The sequence below is a fragment of the Scyliorhinus torazame genome, chromosome 1, assembly GCF_047496885.1.
Source record: "Scyliorhinus torazame isolate Kashiwa2021f chromosome 1, sScyTor2.1, whole genome shotgun sequence".
NCBI classification, from domain to species: domain Eukaryota; kingdom Metazoa; phylum Chordata; class Chondrichthyes; order Carcharhiniformes; family Scyliorhinidae; genus Scyliorhinus; species Scyliorhinus torazame.
The window spans coordinates 255,431,639-255,451,819 of NC_092707.1; the positions used below are offsets into that span (position 1 = coordinate 255,431,639).

Genomic DNA, 20,181 nt, shown 5'->3' on the forward strand with positions numbered 1-20,181 from the left:
ACCCGGGACATAACATCCGCGAATCCCTGCCAGTACCCCCTGAGTTTTGGACATGCCCAGAATGTGTGGACATGGTTCACTGGTCCTCCCGCACATCTGGCGCACCTGTCCTCCAATCCAAAGAATTTACTCATCCGGGCCATGTCATGTGGGCCCGGTGGACGACCTTGAGTTAGATCAGGCTGAGCCTAGCGCATTTTGCGGTTGCGTTTACCCTACTCAATGCCTCCGCCCATAAGCCCTCTTCTTTCTTACCTCCGAGCTCCTCTTCCCACTTAAGTTTCAGCTCCTCGGTCTGCATCTCCTCTGCCCCCATATGTTCTTTATATATATCCGAGACCCTCCCCTCCCCCACCTATCCACTGGACACTACCTGTCTTAGATCCCCCTAAGTGGCAGGCGTGGGAAGGATGGAATCTGTCTGCGTAGAAAGTCCCGCACCTGCAAGTACCTGAAATCATTCCCTCTCGCCAGCCCAAATTTCTCCTCCAGCGCCCTCATGCTCGGGAAGCTCCCTTATAAGAACAGATCCACCATCCTCTCAATCCCCGCCCCCCGCCATATTCAGAACCCACCGTCCATATTCCCCGGGGCAAACCGGTGATTATCGCAAATTGGGGACTAAACCGATGCTCTCACTTCCCCCATGTGCCTCCTCCATTGGCCCCAGATCTGCAAAGTCACCACCAGTATAGGGCTGGTGGAGTACCGTGCCAGTGGGAGCGGCAGGGGCGCCATAACCAGGGCTGCCAAACTGGTGCCCCTGCACGAAGCAGCCTCCATCCGCCCCCAAACCGACCCCGCACCCACCATTCACTTCCTTATCATAGCTATGTTGGCCGCTCAGTAGTAATTACTAAAATTTGGCAGCGCCAGCCCCCTTTCCCTCGGTTCCTCTCGAGCATCACCCTCTTCACCCGCAGGGACTTTCCAGCCCACACAAATCCCATAATCATTTTATTGACCCTCTTAAAAAAAGACGGAGGAATGAAAATGGGGAGACACTGGAATACAAACAGGAATCCCGGGAGGATCATCATTTTCACCGTCTGCACTCTCCCCGCTAGTGACAGTGGGAGTACATCCCACCTCGACCCTCATTTGCCCCACCAACCAGGATAAGTTCAACTTGTGCAACCGGCCCCAGTCCCACGCCACCTGTATCCCTATGTACCTGAAACTATCTCCTACTAACATAAACGGCAGCCCCCTCAGCCGCCCCTCCTGGCCCCTTGCCTGGACTACAAACAACTCACTCTTTGCCATGTTTAGCTTATACCCCGAGAACCGGCCAAATTCCCATGATTCCATCCATCCCAGCCACTGGATCCGTGCCGTATAAGAGCAGGTCGTCGGCGTATAATGAGACTTTGTCCCCCCCCCCGAACCAGCCCCTTGAAGCTCTCAGAGCAATTGCCAGCGGTTCTATTGCTAGCGCAAACAGCAGTTGGGAGGGGGGGGCACCCCTGCCTTGTCCCTCGGTACAGCCTAAAATAGTCAGACTTCGTCCTATTCATCCTTACACTAGCCTCCGGAGCCTGGTACAGCAGCCTAACCCAGTCGATAAAGCCCTCCCCGAACCCAAATCGTCCCAAAACCTCCCATAAATAGTCCCACTCAACCCGGTCAAAAGCCTTTTCGGCATCCATTGCCACGACTACCTCTACCTCCCTACTCTCCGGGGGCATCATGATCACATTTAGCAGCCTTCTTAGATTGGCCACCAGCTGCCTGCCCTTGATGAACCTGGTTTGGTCATCCATAATAACGTCCGGCACGCAGTCCTCAATCCTAGAAGCCAAATTTTGCATCTACATTGAGCAGAGAGATCGGCCTATAGGACCCACATGCCTCTGGGTCTTTGTCCCGTTTCAATATCAGGGAGATGGTGGCCTGTGACATCGTCGGGGATAACGCCCCTCTGTCTCTTGCCTCATTAAAAACCCTAACCAGCACCGGCCCCACTATCTCAGAGAACTTTTTATAGAACTCCACCAGACACCCATCCGGCCCCGGGGCTTTACCCGATTGCATGGCCCTCAAGCCCTCCAATATTTCTTCGGCCCTAATCAGGGCCCCCAGCCCGTCTACCAGCCCTCTACCCACTTTTGGGACGGTCAGTCCGTCCAAAAAGGGGCTTATCCCCTCCGGCCCCGCAGGGGGTTCCGAGGTATAAAGCTTACTGTAGAAGTTCCTAAACACCTTGTTCATCCCTGCCAGATCCCCTACCAAGTTTCCCCCCCCCCCCCCCGTCGACTGCCTTCCCTATTTCCCTGGCCGCCTCCCTCTTCCTCAGTTGCTGTGCAAGCATTCTACTGGCTTTCCCCCCATGCTCATAAATCGCGCCCCTCGCCTTCCTAAGCTGCTCCACAGCCTTTTCTGTGGACAACACCCCAAACTCAGTCTGTAACCTCCGTTGTTCCCTTAATAGCTCTGCCCTCGGGGTCTCCGCATACCTCCTGTCTATCTGTAAGATCTCCTTTACCAGTCAGTCTGTTTGTTAACCAAAATCGCGACCCCTCTCGTCTTAGTATCCAGCCCCGAGTGGAAGACCTGGCTAACCCAGCCCTTCCTTAATCTGAACTGGTCAGCTACTTTCAGATGAGTCTCCTGTAGCATAATTACGTCTGCCTTCAGCGCCCTCAGATGTGCTCTTTACCGGCCTGTTTAACCCTCTAACGTTGCAGGTGATCAGCCTGGTTGGGGGCCCCGTGCCCTCCCCTTCACCGATCAGCCATCTCCTTTCTTGGGCCCGCCCCCAGCCCCTGTGTCGTGCATCCCCTGGCCCGCCTCCTGGCAGCCCTCACCTCCGACCTCCTCCATGTTACTAAACCCAAGTCCCTCCCTTGTCAGCAGATCAATTACCCCCCTCCCCCCCCCCCCCCCCCCAAGCAACAAACAACACCCTGTAACCTAACCCCTGCCATAAACTAGCTATATGCACACACCCCCACCTGGCTTCCGTAGACCAACTCACCGAGCTAGCCTGGTGGCTCTCGACTCTTGCGCCAACAAGTCTCCCACCTATTGTTCCCTCTGTCCCATCTCCCCCGCCCAACGACACCACTTCCCTCAACCAGCCATCCTCGAGCAATTACTCTGAAAAAATAAACAAGGAACAAAGAAAACCCCGACAATAGTGCAATTCAAGTAAAACAAAGTAAGTAATAGGCACTTCCAACCACCCCTATCAGAACACAAAAATCCCCCAGAACCAAATACCTTATCTTCCCTCTTCTCCAACAAAAACTCGAATACAGAAGAGAAAAAGAAACAAGAAAAACGTATAAACATCACTCAATAACTTTTTAACTTAAGTCCAAAAGTCCTCAGTTCGGCACCAGCCCTTCTCTCTTGCAAAGTCCATCGCGTCCTCGGGCTCCTCAAAATAATGGTGCTGTCCCTCTTGCATGACCCAAAGATGCGCCGGTATAGCAGCCCAAACTTCACCTGCTTCTTAAACAAAATCTCTTTGACTTGCCTGTAGCCTGCCCTCCTTTTGGCCATCTCCACGCTCAGGTCCTGGTAGACGCGCAGGACACTATTGTTCCAATTGCCGCTCCATGTGCGCTTGGCCCACTGTAGCACCCGCTCCTTGTCCAGGAACCTGTGGAACCTGACCACCATCGCTCGGGGGGGGGGGCCCCGCTCGCGGCTGCCTCGCCAGTGCGCTGTGCATCCTGTCCACCTCCAATGGATGAGGGAAAACATCATTCCCCAACAGCTTCTGGAACATGTCTGCCACATACGCGGCAGTATCCACTCCCACAGCCCCCTTCGGGAGACCAACGATTCTTAAATTCTGCCAACGGGACCTATTTTCCAGGTCCTCTACCTTCCCCAGAAGCCCTTTTTTGGTGGTCCTTCAGCCTCCCCATCCCCACTTCCACCACCATTTGGTGATCCTTCTGCTCCTCCAGCGCCTTCTCTAGCTTCCGGATCATCCGATCGTGGGATCCAGCCTGTGCTCCAGACGCTCGATTGATTTCTGGATCTGGTCTAAACTGTTCCGTTTCAGCGCGGTAAAGCCCTCTTGGATGACCTTCAACAGATGCTCCCTTGTTGGCTGGGCTGTCTGCACCAGGGTCCGGACAGCGGCCATATTGTCTTCAGCAGCAGCCTCCACACTGCCCTTGCTTGCCCACTTCTTCAACTGTTTACGATTCTTTCTGCTTCTTAGTTCCATACACCTCCTTCTGCACTGTAAATTCTATGATCTATGATGTATGGAATCAGTGCCTGAGTGCCTGTGCCTTCAGATCCAGTGCTCAAAAGCACAAAAAAGTCGTGGGGAAAGGTCCAAAAGTCCGACCGGAGCGAGAGCCACCAAATGTGCGACTTACTACCTCATAGCCGCCACCGGAAGACCTCAGGATTACTTTGGGGGTTGTATTTGAATTGATGGTTGCTAAGATGTTCACTGTATGTTTTAAAAAGGTTAGCTTGAGTTCATAGAATAAACATTGTTTTGCTTTAAAAAATACTTTTCCATTTCTGCTGTACCACACCTGTAGAGTGGGCCGTGTGCTCCCCATACCACAATCTATGAAAAGTTGTGGGTCAGGTGAACTCCATGATACACTTTGGGGTTCTCTAAACCCTGGCCCATAACAAATTGGAGGCTCGTCTGGGATAAAAGTCTATCTATTGGATTGGCTTAGTGAACTTAAAGACAGTGAGGGGTGAGCATATTGTGGTTGCTTTTCAGGTGTGGTATTCTAGCTGAAGAAGGGAGTATGTTGTGGCTCTTTCAGAGGCTCTGAAAGTTTTGGGGGTGGGGACGGTCACACACAGTACCTTATAGACAGAGACTAAAAGCAGACTGTTAGATTTGGCAAAAACATTACAGTTAACATTACCTGACATAAAGTGAAAAGATGAGGTAATTATGGCGGTGGCTAAGCATTTAAAGTTGCCTGCGATACAGTTTGATTCATTCAAAATAGCCCGAGCAGAACAAAAAGAAAGCGAAAGGGAGGTACAGATCAGGGAAAAAGACAAAGAGAGAGAGTTTGAACTTCAGAAAATGGCCATGAAACAAGACAGTCAGTTAAAATTGGCAGACGTAAAGGGAAACGTACAGTTTGATGATAGTGATGAGGATAGTGAAAAAGAGCGTCATAGTCGAAGGCTTGGTGGGGATCTATTTAAATATGTCCAAGCATTGCCAAGGTTTGATGAGAAGGAGGTGAAGCCTTTTTCATTTCATTTGAGAAGGTAGCTAAACAAATGAAATGGCCACAGGACATGTGGGTATTACTGATTCAAACAAAACTGGTAGGTAGAGCTAGTGAAGTGTTTGCATCACTACCGGAGGAGGTATCTGGGATGTATGTGGAGGTGAAAAAATTCATCTTAGGTACATATGAACTAATGCCTGAAGCCTACAGACAAAGGTTTAGAAATTGAAGGAAAGAATTTGGTCAAACATACATGGAGTTTGAAAGGATCAAACAGAGTAATTTTGATAGGTAGATAAGGGCTTTGAAAATAGACCAAATGTATGAAGCTCTCAGAGAAATTATACTTTTGGAGGAGTTCAAAAATTCAATTCCTGATGTAGTGAGAACTCATGTGGAAGAGCAGAGGGTTAAAACTGCGAGATTAGCAGCAGAAATGGCAGATGATTATGAATTAGTTCCTAAATCAAAGCTTGGTTTCCAACATCAGTTCAGCCTGTGAGGGATAGAAACTGGGGACGTGAGAAATACTCAAGTGGTAAAGGTAAAGGTGATCTGATGGGTGATAATAAGGAGAGTGTACCTCAGACTCAAAAAGAAATCCAGGAGGGTGGAAAAGAAATGAAATGTTTCAAATGTTTTCACTGTAATAAACTAGGCCATGTAAAGTCACAGTGTTGGTGGTTGAAGAAAAGCACTGGGAAGGCTGATGTGGTAAAACAGGATAAGATAGTGGGGTTTGTTAAAGTGGTAAAGGAAAGCCCAAGTGAAGTGAAGGAGGTGCAAAAGATTGTACAGCCTGATCAAGAGGTGATTGATAAGAAGGTGCCAGATCTCTTTAAAGAATTTACTTGTGTGGGTAAAGTTTACTCTTGTGTATCAGGAGGAGCAGGTAAAGAAGTCACAATTTTAAATTTTTATTTTTTATTTTAACAATACACAAGTAACAAAACCCCTTTATCTTTGACCTAAGAAGTCACAATTTTAAGAGATACGGGAGCTAGTCAATCTTTAATGGGAAGAGATGAGGAGTTATGTAGTTTGGGAAGAATGGTGCCAAAAAAGATGGTAATATGTGGAATTCAGGGTGAAGTAGTGTTCCAGTATATAAGGTAAGGTTGGAAAGTCCAGTGAAGAGTGGTGAAGTGGTAGTAGGAGTAATAGAGAAACTATCTTGTCCAGGAATACAGCTTATCTGGGGTAATGATATAGCTGGATCGCAGGTGGGCGTGATGCCTACTGTGGTTGTTAAGCCAGTGGAAAATCAGACAACTGAAGTGTTCAAGGACGAATATCCTGGGATTTTTACGGATTGTGTAGTAACAAGGTCGCAAAGTCACAGGTTAAGACAAGAGAAGAAATCAAACAGTGACGATGAAGTTGAAGTGCAATTATCAGAAACAATTTTTGATCAGATGGTTGAAAAAGAACAAGAACAGGTGGAGGAAGAGGTGGATATTTTTAGTTGAAGAAAATTGGCGGAGTTACAACAGTAAGATGTAGAAATAAACCGGGTGTATGAGAAAGCATACACAGAAGAGGAATCTGCTTGTATACCAGAGTGTTATTACCATAAAAGTGATGTCTTGATGAGAAAATGGAGACCTTTACATATGCAGGCGGATGAAAAGTGGGCAGAAGTTCATCACGTAGTATTGCCGGTAGGGTGTAGAAAGGAGGTGTTGCGAGTTGCACATGAGGTACCAGTGGGAGGTCATTTGGGAATAAGGAAAACTCAAGCTAAAATCCAGAAACATTTTTATTGGCCTGGACTACATAAAGATGTAGTTAAATTTTGTCAATCATGTCACACATGTCAAGTGATAGGGAAACCTCAAACAGTGATAAAACCAGCGCCCTTAATACACATTCCAGCATTTGAGGAACCTTTTACAAGGGTCCTAATTGATTGCGTATGACCGCTTCCTAAAACAAAAAGTGGGAATCAATATCTTTTGACTATAATGGATGTGTCTTCTAGGTTCCCAGAAGCCATTCCAGTATGTAATATTACAGCTAAAAAGATTGTGGCGGAGTTACATAAATTCTTTACTAGATATGGACTACCCACAGAAATACAATCGGATCAAGGATCAAATATTACCTGCAAGGTTATTCAAAGAAGTTATGGATAGCTTAGGAATAAAACAATTTAAATCAACTGCGTACCATCCAGAATCGCAGGGAGCGTTAGAAAGATGGCATCAGACATTACAGACAATGTTGAGGGCTTATTGTCAAGATTGAAGTGCGTTGCAGCCAATGGAGCTCACCCATAGTGATGGTACCAAAACCAGATGGTACCCAACGGTTGTATGTGGACTATAGAAAGGTTAATGCAGTTACAAGAATGGACTCTTATCCTATATCACGTTTGGAGGATAGCATTGAGAAAGTGGTAGGATTTACTTAAAAGTTACTGGCAGATACCTTTATCCGAAAGGGCAAAGGAGATTTCAGCTTTTGTGACTCCAGATGGTATATACCAATTCAAAGTTATGCCATTTGGCATGAAAAATGCCCCAGCCACATTTCAACGGTTTACTAACAAAGTCGTTTCAGGATTACCCAATTGTGCGGTATACATCTACGATCTGGTCATTTTAAGTCAGACATGGAAAGAACATTTAAAACATCTGATGGAGTTATTCAATCGACTTCAGGAAGCGGGTTTGGTGATAAACCTAGCCAAAAGTGAATTTGGAAAAGCCCAAATCACTTTCCTTGAGGAGTTTCCGATACCCTCGAGACGAAGGGAAATAATGTGATTTCTTGGCATGAGTGGATTTGATCGAACATTTGTGCAAACGTTTTGTTGCGTGGTTGCTCCACTGATGGACTTGCTGAAGACACGTCGAAAATTTCAATGGACAGCGGAGTCAACAGGCATTTGACTGCGTGAAAGCTGTGATAACCAATGCTCTTGTGTTGGAGAATTGCAAGGGACTCTGTGATCAGATTGAACTAAAGTATCTGACTTTAAAGAGAAATGCCAAGGCGTAGAGAAATGGATGGATCGTGCAGAGACCTTCTTGTTCAAAGAGACTGTCAATCGAGAAGGATTCCAGTTGGACGAAGAAGAACAAAGAAAAATGGACTATATTATTATACCTGTTTGCGTGTGTTGTTTTTTTGAAACAAAAAAGTATATTTACTGTGTGCATTTCTTAAAGGATAGTGAAAAGGTGAAAAATGAAACCATCTTGAAGTTGATGGTTTTATTTTCTCTTGGGAGGAGGCGTCATGTGAGAGTACCTTTAAGAAATGGTTGTTTAAGAAATGTACCTTTAAGAAATGGGTGTTTATCAATGATGTCAGAGTGTGGGTGGCGCTGGGGTCTCTGTCAGCTTTTTACTTTTGTTTTAGTCTGTTTGCTACAGGGTGTGTTTTAGTTTTGTTTTCAGAGCTGAATAGCTGCAGTCACACCAGAAGTGGTATTAGTCTCTCTCTCTGTAATCTAAAAACTGTAAATAGATCCTTTAGTGATTTAAAACTAATAACTGCTCTCAATAATGACTTTAACCTGATGTGCTTCTGTTTAAAGTTTTTTTTAAAGTCTTATGGATGTTAAAAGGACAGCTTAAAGATTACTTAGTGTTGTATTCTTTGGGGTTGTATTTGAATTGATGGTTTCTGAGATGTTTTTAAAAGGTTAACTTGAGTTCATAGAATAAACAATGTTTTGCTTTAAAAAATACTTTTCCATTTCTGCTGTACCACACCTGTAGAGTGGGCTGTGTGCTCCCCATACCACAATCTATTAAAAGTTGTGGGTCTGGTGAACTCTATGATACACTTTGGGGTTCTCTAAACCCTGACCCATAACAGGTACTCTAAATGTTATTTAAAAAATAGTAGAGGGAGGAGGCTCACTGCCTAATATTCGTTTTTTAAGGTGCAGCAACCTTTCGCAAAAATACAAAAAACCCGACTATTTGACAGACAAATGTTCAGACTCCAAGATATTGCCTAGAATATGCAAAAGCAGGAAAGAAGCGGACCGCACTTACTCCTCTGATTCCGAGGCTTCACAAAACTCGGCGGGCTGCAAGGTGGCAAGGGCGGGCTCTCCTCCCCTGCCAACCACGCTGCTGACAGCCGCGACATCAGCCACATTGTAGTGACCGAATTGGTAAAACAATGTGCCGGCAGCACACCCACACCCGGGGATTTCTCAGCGGCGTGGGGCTGCTCACAATGGAAAATCCCATTGGCTGGCTGCCACACCAGAAAACCCATCGAGGGAGCGGATGCAGGCTTTTATGTAGCCAACATCTGGAGCAGCTGATGGGGGAGGGGCCTTTGACCGGCCCCTGGTGGTCGCCAGGGCACATAGGGCTCTGATGAGGAAACTGCAGGCGAATGAGCCGCCGAGGGCGATGGTGGTGAGGCTCCATAGGTTCTAATTTTAATTTTTAATAATCTTTATTAGTGTCACGAGTAGGCTTACATTAATACTGCAATGAAGTTACTGTGAAAATCCCCTAGTCGCCACATTCCGACGCCTGTTTGGGTACACAGAGGGAGAATTCAAAATATCCATGTTACCTAACAGCACGTCTTTCGGGACTAGTGGGAGGAAACCGGAGCACCCAGAGGAAATCCACACAGACATAGGGAGAACGTGCAGACTCTGCACAGACAGTGACCCAAGCCAGGAATTGAAGATGGGACCCTGGCGCTGTGAAGCAACAGTGCTAACCACTGTGCTGCCGTGCCACCCTAGAGGATGCATTCACTCTCCTCAAAGCCTCCTCCCACAACCCAGCCTTCATTTCCCCACCCCCCCCCCCCCCCTCCCGCAACTCCTCCTCCCACTTCTGTTTAACTTCTCCTATTGGGGCTCTCTCCAGTCCATTAACTCCTTGTAAAGCTGGTATCGAAAGCGGGAATGGGCGAGGGTAGGGTGATGAACAGAGCTCCTCAGTGTAGGAATTTCAACTGAGGGCAGCACGGTGGCGCAGTGGTTAGCACTGATGTCTCACGGCGCCGAGGTCCCAGGTTTGATCCCGGCCCTGGGTCACTGTCTGTGTGGAGTTTGCACATTCTCCCCGTGTTTGCGCGGGTTTCGCCCCCACAACCCAAAGATGTGCAGGGTAGGTGGATTGGCCACGCTAAATTGCCCCTTAATTGGAAAAAATTAATTGGGTACTCTAAATTTATTTTAAAAAAGGAAAAGCGACTGAGTGTAGCCTTGGAATACCAGCTAACAGAATACCATTCGATAGCAAGGTCACTCCCAGCAGTTGAACGGACTGTTATTTTTGTTAGATCGGGCCCAACATTTCGTACCTAAATGTTCCTTCATTTAGGGCCGAAACGTTAACTCTGCCTCTCTCCAAAATTGCAGCAGACCTCCTGAGTTTATTCAGCATTTTCTGTCTATTTCAGATTTCGAGCAACCGCAGGTGTTTAGCTTTTATTTTAGTACCTATACTGTCTGGTTGTACTTCTATGTAGCAACTTGGGTTGTTTTACTACATTTATGAGGCTATTGTGCCGGGCAGCATGATAGCACAGTGGTTGCTTCACAGCCAGGGACCCCCGGTTCGATTCCTGGCTTGGGTCACTGTCTGTGTGGAGTCTGCATGTTCTCGCCATGTCTGCGTGCACTTTCTCCGGGTGCTCCGGTTTCCTCCCACAAGTCCCAAAAGACGTGCTGTTAGGTAATTTGGACATTCTGAATTCTCCCTCTGTGTACCCGAACAGGCGCCGGAATGTGGCGACGAGGGGCTTTTCACAGTAACTTCATTGCAGTGTTAAAGTAAGCCTACTTGTGACACTAATAAAGATTATTATTATAACTTGTCATAATAGTAATAGGAATTGTCAAGCAAAGGAGAGGAATTAACTGGATAGCTCTTTCAAAGAGTAGGGTAGCAGCATTCATGTGCATCCATTCCCCAGATATGGACAGCATCACTGGCTTCTGCCAGTATGCCCTATGTGCAATTTCTTCACTGATACCATTGAAGAAACCTGTACAGGTAGCAGCTGGTGGCATTGTCTACACTACTGCTCCACCCACCCCGGGAATCCACATCATGTGCAAGAGAGTCCTGGAAGCAAAATTACCCAAACAAATTTCTCTCCAGTGTGTCCAACCAGGCCATTTCTCAGTCCATGAATTCTGCGAGTCTGTGATAAGTAAGAATTCAAGTAGTTTATGTTCAGAATGCAGCTAGTTTGAGCTGGTTATATCTCAACAGGACTACTCGACCTATGCCAGTTCTCCTGGATGAAAGTGTTTTTGAAGAACAGGGGAAGAGCAAGACAGAAGAAATCCGCAAATTCCGCCAAAGGCGAGAGGTGGTTCTCCAACAGCAAGAGAGAGAAAGACTGGCTCGCCATCAACTGAAGGCACAGCAGCTGACAATGTACGAGAATTTGCAGGTGAGGTTACTTGTTCCCAGATATACTGCTGGCAGAGCACCTTTGATTGACTGGAAAATGTATGTCTTGTTGCATCATGTGCTCCAAAGAAATTTCAGTCCCTCTCAGACTTAGTTTATGCACTAGATTTAGGCTGACAACCACAGTGTATTACTGAGGGGATGCTGCACCGTTGAAGGTGCCATGTTTTTGATGAGACGCAGTCTGCCCTCTCGGGTGGTTGCACAAGATCCCACATCACAAGTTCCAGGAAAGTATTGGAATTCTTCTTGGTGTCTTGACAAATATTTATACTTTGACTAAAATCAAGAAAATTTAGGTAATTTACTTCATTGTGGTTTGTGGGACCATACCACACCCAAGCCTGTGACCACTATTCCTACATTGCAATAGTGATTATACTTCAAAAGAGCTTCATTCGCTGTAAAATACTTTGGGATGTCCTGAGGTAAAGTGCTAGACAAATGCAAGTTCTTTTTCTGGGCACGATTGGTAGTATCAGAAATTCCTGTCCAAAGTCAATGGGCTTTTGGCTGCTCCTCAAATTTTCCAGTCTCGCTCACGATGTTTCCCAAAACTGATGGGACTGGAAAATCCTGGCCAGATCTATCTTTCTTTCCTTTGGTCCTAATTTCCCGTTCTCCAACTCCATTTTTATTATTTAAACATTAGTGTTACTTTAATTTATTAATTTAGTGACCACAGGCGAGTCCGAGGCACGTGGATAAAGAGAAACTCATTTTATTGCAAAGTAATAATATGTACAATACTCTTCAGATCCCAGCCAGGTCTGAGGTGTTGGTTCCAAACCTGGCTGCCTTTTTATATCAAAGGCTATTAGATTGTCCATAGGCTCCCCGCCCCTCAGCAGGGGAGCTCATATTCAAAGAGGCTCACGGGGAGACAAATTGTTTCAACCCCATAAGTCTCATGCGGATGATAGCAGTTTAATTCTGTCTCAAGGTTTTGCTTTAAAAATAACATTGATGGCAAAGATTTCCTCAGGGCGTCTCCCTGACCACATCATAACTTTGTGTAAACTGTTTTTTCTGCCAAACACCCACTGGTATAACATCAGTGGAGCAGGTGAAGCACTAAGGAAAGTGTTGTTCCAAATGTTTGCCTTGTTTCTCCTTTATCCGGATAGATTTTGGAAATGGGGCCCATCAATCCTCTGATTTCATTTTTATAGCCAAAGGTATACAAAGTGTTAGAACTCAGGCAAAAGTTTACATAGAATCTACAGCACAAAAATAAGTCATTAGCGCCCAATGCAATTCAGCTTCACACAAACCTCCTTCCACCCTGCTTCATCAGCTTACCCTACTATTTCCTTCTCCCTTATGTACTTATGTAGCGTCCCTTTAAATGTATCTATGTTATTTTTCTCATCCAGTCTATGCGGTAGCAAATTCCATGGGCGGGATTCTCCAGCCATGCCTGCCCGATGACCTGAAATTCCCGGGCCCGAGGTCAATGGACCTTTACATGGTCCGCGTCCCGCCCGTGGCGATCTTGCTGCGGGTGGAACACAAGATCTCTTCATAACTAAAACTCTCCAGCCCTGGCAACATCCTGGTAAATCACCTTTCCAGTGCTATCACATCCCTCCTGTAATGTGGATTCCAGAACTGCACACAATATTCTAGCTGTAGCCTGTCCTACGTACCATACAGTACCAGCATAACCTCCCTGTTCTTAAACTATGCCACTGCTAATAAAGGCAAATATTCCATATGCCTTCTTAACCACTGTACTAACCTGCTCTGCTACCTTAAGGGACGGGTGTACATGCACACCAAGATTCCTTTGATCCTCAGTGCTTCCCAGGGTCCTGCCGTTTATCATGTATTCCCTTGCGCTGTTTACCCTGCCCAAGTGCAGTTCAACTGATCAGCCCATCTGACCAGCCGGTCCACATCCTCCTGTAATGGAAGGCTATCCTCCTCACTATTTACCACCCCACCATTGTATCATCTGAAAATGTACTTGATCAGCCCTCCTACATTTATATAAACCACAAATAGCAAGGGCCCCAACACTGGTCCCTGTGGGACCCCACTGGACACAGGCTTCCAGTCAGAAAAATATCCCTTGACCATAATAATAATAATCTTTATTATTGTCACACGTAGGCTTACATTAACGTTGCAATAAAGTTACTGTGAAAAGCCCCTAGTCGCCACAATCCGGCGCCTGTTCGGGTACACTGAGGGAGAATTCAGATTGTCCAGTTTATCTAACAAGCACGTCTTCTGGGACTTGTGGGAGGAAACCGGAGCACCCGGAAGAAACCCGCCCAGACACGGGGAGAACCTGCAGACTCCGCACAGACAGTGACCCAAGCCGGGAATCGAACCTGGGACCCTGGAACTGTGAAGCAACAGTGCACCCTCTGCTTCCTGTCACTCGGCCAATTTTGGTCCAATTTGTCAAATTTCTTGGATCCCATGGGCTCTTACCTTCACTATCAGTCTCCCATGTGGGACCTTACCAAAAGCCTTGCTTAAGTCCAAATAGACTACATCAAATGCACTTCCCTCATCTACACACCTGGTCATCTCTTCAAAAAATTCAACCAAGTTGATCAGACAAAACCATGCTGACTGTTCCTGATTAATCTCTGCCTCTCCAAATGCTGGTTAATTCTGTCTCTCAGAATTGCTTCCAATAGTTTCCCCACCACTGAAGTTAGACTGACTGGCCTGTAGTTTCCTGGTTTATCCCTTCCTCCCTTCATTGGCTATCCTCCAGTCCTCTGGCACCTCTCCTGTGGCCAGAGTGGAATTGAAAATTATTGTAGTGCCTCTACTATTTCCTCCCTTGCCTCACTCAGCAGCCTGGGATACATTTCATCTGGCCCTCAAGATTTGTCTACTTTTAAGCCTGCCAGACCACTCATTCCTCCCTGGTTTCTATATCCACCCTGTCCCTCTCACAAGCGAACACAGACACAAAATATTAATTTAGAACTCTACCTACATCCTCCAGCTCCACACACAAATTACTACTGTGGTTCTTAATGGGCCGTACTATTTCCCTAGTTATCCCTTTACTCTTAATGTACTTGGAAAACAACTTAGGATTTCCTTTCATTTTACCTGCCAGTATCCTTTCATATCCCCTTTCCACTCTCCTAATTTCCTTTTTAAGTTCCCACTTGCAAATTCTATCTGCCTCTTGGGCTTCAGCTGTTTTGAGCCCTCAAAATCTGCCATAAGCCTCCCTTTTTCTCCTTATCCAATGCTGTATATCCCTCGATATCCAGGGTTCACTGGATTTGTTGGCCCCACCCTTTTCCTTGATTGGAACATGTTGGCCCTTCACTCTCCCTATTTCCTTCTTGAATGTATCCCACTGTTGTCACAGATTTACCTAAACGTATCTGCTCCCAGTCCACTCTGGCCAAATCATATCGATCTTATTAAAATCGGCCTTCCCCCAGTTTGGAACTTTGAGCGCAGGTCCATCGTTGTCCCTTTCCCATAACAATCTTGAATCTAATGGAGTTATGATCACTGTCTGCAAAATATTCCCTCACTGATACTTCAGCCACTTGCCCAGTTTTGTTATCCAAAATTAAGTACAGGCCCCCTCTCTTGTAGGTCCTCCTACATCCTGGCTTAAAATGTTCTCCCGGATGCAGTTTAAGAATCCTGCTCCCTCTAAACCTTTCAGATTAACTGATCAGCGATATGCTCAGAACTAACATTTTACTCCTCCAACTCATAGGGCGGAATTTCACCACAATTTGTCAGAATGTCAGGCTCTGACTGAAAACTGAGTGTATCCCTCCAGCTGCAAAGCCGAGTTTTCAGACAAGCTGAGGCAAACATCAATCACATACACGGGACACTCATGCCTTGTGAGCAACGTAGTAATTTATCGTCAAAACATTAATGTGAAACAGCAAAAATATCAATTCGGAATACCTCTAAACACTTATGATATGAAAAAAACAAGCCTTCAGTGAAAGCTGTGGGCGTGATTCAGCAACCCCGTTGCGTTGGCACGGACCAGGGTGTGGTGAACCACTGTAATTGAAGATGTAAGGTAGGACCTGCACTACAGGTTCGCTGGTAGCTCCTGCCGGCTGGCTCCGTCCACGGAGAACTGTATAAATATGTATGACCTCCAGTGCCCTGCCATTTCGCCAGCTGCAGCAGGAGGCCACGCATCTGACTGTAATAAAGCCACAGTTGTACCCAACTTTAGTCTTTGTGCAATTGATCGTGCATCAATTTATTACAGTCAGATTTTCCACAGAATGGATATCAGAATTAAGCCCGATCGCCTGCAGCTGGATCCGCACTCGCCCGACGCCAGAAAAGACTTTACTCACTGGCTAGCATGTTTTGAGGCCTACATCAAGGCTGCGGATCCTGAGCCAACGGAGGCTCAGAAGATAAACGTCCTGTACTCCAGACTGAGCTCCAGCGTGTTTCCGTTGATCCAAGACGCAACAAATTACACAAAAGCAATGGAACTCCTTAAGGGACACTACACGCAGAAGGCGAACACGCTCTTCGCCAGGCATGTACTCGACACCCGCTCGCAACTACCTGGTGAGTCCATCGAAGACTTCTGGCGGGCCCTAATTCCACTCGTCCGGGACTGTGACTGTCAGGTCGTTAATGCCGCCGAACACGCAAATCTCCTCATGCGCAATGCCTTTGTGATGGGGATTGCGTCGGACCGCATCCGAGAACGATTGCTGGAAGGGGCCACGCTCGAACTGGCGGAGACGAAAACCTTGGCGCTCTCCATGACGGTCGCATCCCGTAACGTACAATCGTACCCCTCCCGCCGCACTGCCCACCCTTCTACTCCTTCCTACCCCTCCGGGACCCCGCCAACGACCTCCTCAGCTGGGGTCCTGCCTTTCCAATATGCCTGCGCCGCATGCCGATCCGCGCACCCCGGGGGTCCCCGCTGCTACTTCTGCGGTCAGCAGAAGCACCCCCGCCAACACTGCCCGGCCTGCACTGCAGTTTGTAAAGCCTGCAGTAATAAGGGCCAATTCGCGGCGGTGTGCCAGGCCCGCGCAGTCACTGCGATCGCGCCCGCTATCGCCCCCTCCCCCACGCCAGACGCACAATGGGAGCCGCCGTCTTCTCCTCGCGGGTCCATGTGCGACCAATGGGCGCTGCCACCTTGTCCCCCTTCGGACACATGCGCCCCATGGGCGCCGCCATCTTGTCCCGACCCCGCAATGTGCGCACATGGGCACCGCCATCTTGTCCCGACCCCACAATGTGCGCACCATGGGCACCGCCATCTTGTCCCCCACATGGTCTCCGGACATCCCGACATCGGAACCGCACACGCTCACCACCCGAAGCATCCGATGGCTACTCACAGCTCGCTTTAATGACGCTGGACCAATCTCGCCCGCACAACCTGGCCACCGCGTCGACGACGGTTAAAATCAACGGCCACACGACTTCGTGCTTGCTGGACTCCGGGAGCACCAAAACTTCGTTCACCCAGATACGTTAACGCGCTGCTCCCTCGGGACCCTGCCAATCAAAGGATCTCCCTAGCCTCCGGATCTCATTCTATCCCGATCCGAGGCTTTTGTACAGTCACCCTCACGGTCCAGGGCATAGAATTTAGTAACTTCTGCCTCTATGTCCTTCCTAATCGCTGCGCTGCACTCCTGTTGGGCCTGGACTTCCAGTGCAACCTCCAGAGCCTCACCATCAAATTCGGCGGGCCCTTACCCCCCCTTACCGTTTGCGGCTTCGCGACCCTCAACGTCGATCCCCCCTCCCTTTTCGCCAATCTAACTGCGGATTGCAAGCCTGCTGCCACTAGGAGCAGATGGTACAGCACCCAGGACACGACCTTCATCAGGTCCGAAGACCAGCGGCTGCTTAAGGAGGGTATTATCGAGGCCAGCAACAGCCCCTGGAGAGCCCAAGTGGTAGTGGTTAAAACTGGGGAGAAACACAGGATGGTCATGGACTACAGCCAGACCATCAATCTGTACACGCAGCTTGACGCGTACCCCCTCCCACGCATATCTGATATGGTCAATCAGATTGCGCAGTACCGGGTAGTCTCAACAATTGACCTGAAATCCGCCTACCACCAGCTCCCCATCCAGAGGTTGGACCGGCCATACACTGCCTTCGAGGCGGACGGTCACCTCTACCACTTCCTTAGGGTCCCTTTCGGTGTCACAAATGGCGTCTCGGTCTTCCAAAGAGAGATGGACCGAATGGTCGACCAGTACGGTTTGCGGGCTACCTTTCCGTACTTAGATAATGTCACCATCTGCGGCCATGACCAACAGGACCACGATGCCAACCTCGATAAATTCCTCCGCACTGCCAACCTGACCTACAACAAAGAGAAGTGTGTGTTCAGCACGACCCGGTTAGCCATTCTCGGCTATATAGTCCAAAACGGACTTCTCGGGCCTGACCCCGACCGCATGCACCCCCTCATGGAACGTCCCCTCCCCCACTGCCCCAAGGCCCTCAAACGCTGCCTGGGGTTCTTTTCCTACTATGCTCAGTGGGTCCCAAACTATGCGGACAAGGCCCGCCCACTTATTCAGTCCACCCAATCCCCCCTTGCGGGCGAGGCACAACACGCTTTCTTCGCCCGCATCAGAGCAGATATCGCCAAGGCCGGGACGCGTGCAATGGACGAGTCACTGCCCTTCCAAGTAGAAAGCGATGCTTCAGACCTAGCCCTTGCCGCCACTCTAAACCAGGCAGGCAGGCCCGTGGCATTCTTTTCCCACTCCCTTCATGCCTCGGAAATTGAACACTCATCCGTCGAAAAGGAGGTCCAAGCTATCATTGAAGCTGTGTGGCATTGGAGGCGTTACCTGGCCGGTAAGAGATTCACTCTCCTTACGGACCAACGGTCGGTGGCCTTCATGTTCAATAACACACAGCGGGGCAAGATCAAAAATGATAAAATCTTGCGGTGGAGAATCGAGCTCTCCAACCATAATTACGCGATCTTGTATCGCCCCGGTAAACTCAACGAGCCCCCAGACGCCCTCTCCCGAGGTACATGTGCCAGCGCACAAGTGGACCAACTCCGGGCCCTACACGACAGCCTTTGTCACCCGGGGTCACCCGATTGTACCATCTGGTCAAAGCTCGCAATCTGCCCTACTCCGTCGAGGAAGTAAGGACAGTCACCAGGGACTGCCAGGTCTGTGCGGAGTGCAAGCCGCACTTCCACCAGCCAGAGCATGCGTGCCTGGTGAAGGCTTCCCACCCCTTTGAACGCCTCAGCGTGGATTTCAAAGGGCCCCTCCCCTCCACCGACCGTAACACGTACATTCTCAGTGTGGTCGATGCGTACTCCAGATTCCCCTTCGCCATCCCATGCCCCGATATGACATCTGCCACCATCATCAAGGCCCACAGCACCATCTTTGCTCTGTTCGATTTCCCCGCCTACATCCACAGTGACAGGGGATCCCCATTCATGAGCGATGAGCTGCCTCAGTTCCTGCTCAGCAGGGGTATAGCCTCCAGCAGGACGACCAGCTACAACCCCCGGGGAAACGGGCAAGTAGAACGGGAGAATGGGACGGTTTGGAGAGCCGTCCAGCTGGCCCTACGGTCCAGGAACCTCCCAGCCTCTCGCTGGCAGGAGGTCCTCCCTGACGTTCTGCACTCCATCCGGTCACTATTGTGCACCACCACTAATAACACACCCCACGAACGTGTTTTTACCTTCCCCAGGAAGTCCACATCCGGGGTGTCGCTCCCGACTTGGCTCGCTGCTCCAGGACTGGTCCTTCTCCGTAGGCACGTCCGACTCCACAAGGCGGACCCCTTGGTGGACAGGGTTCACCTGCTCCACCCCAACCCTCAATATGCCTACGTTGAGTTCCCTGACGGCCGCCAAGATACTGTCTCACTCAGGGACCTGGCACCGTCAGGTTCCACCCCAACACACACCCCCACCAATGCGCCCCCCCCCCCACCCACCTCCCACCACACCACCAATATTGACTCCGCCAGACCCCCCCCTCCCCTTTTCTGCACAAGAGGACAAAGAGGACTTCTGCACGCTCCCGGAGTTCCCCGATGACTGGCCAGCATCAGCACCGCCACCACCGCCATCGGTGCCACCTCCACCACCGCCAGCACCGACTTCGCCGCCACCGCTACGCCGCTCCCAATGAAGCACCAAAGCACCGGACCGGCTGAACCTTTGACAGACTCCGGACCGTCAACATGGACTTTTCTTTCCCTACCACTGTACATAAATGCATTAATTGTATATAGTTTCACGTCACCCCCGCCGGACTCATTTTTAACAGGGGGTGAATGTGGTGAACCACTGTAATAGGAGATGTAAGGTAGGACCTGCACTACAGGTTCACCGGTAGCTCCTGCTGGCTGCCTCCGCCCACGGAGAACTGTATAAATATGCATGACCTCCAGTGCCCTGCCATTTCACCAGCTGCAGCAGGAGGCCACGCATCTGACTGTAATAAAACCACAGTTGTACCCAACTTTAGTCTTTGTGCAATTGATCATGCATCACAGGGCACAATGGGTGAATTGCGTAAGAGCCCCAAGTCAGGCTGGGCACTGGGCTAATGCGAGTCACCTGACTCGCTTCACCC

General features: G+C 48.8%; 1 protein-coding gene across 4 annotated transcripts in view; it reads left to right on the forward strand.

The window, feature by feature from the left end:
• The window catches only part of adgb (androglobin), a 612,248-nt gene that overhangs the window by 567,514 nt on the left and 24,553 nt on the right, over positions 1–20,181 (forward strand). For all 4 annotated transcript variants that reach the window (XM_072504722.1, XM_072504733.1, XM_072504728.1 and 1 more), the window contains one exon: positions 11,390–11,573. In XM_072504722.1, the coding sequence (XP_072360823.1) occupies positions 11,390–11,573 (184 nt within the window). The remainder of the gene's footprint in view (positions 1–11,389; positions 11,574–20,181) is intronic.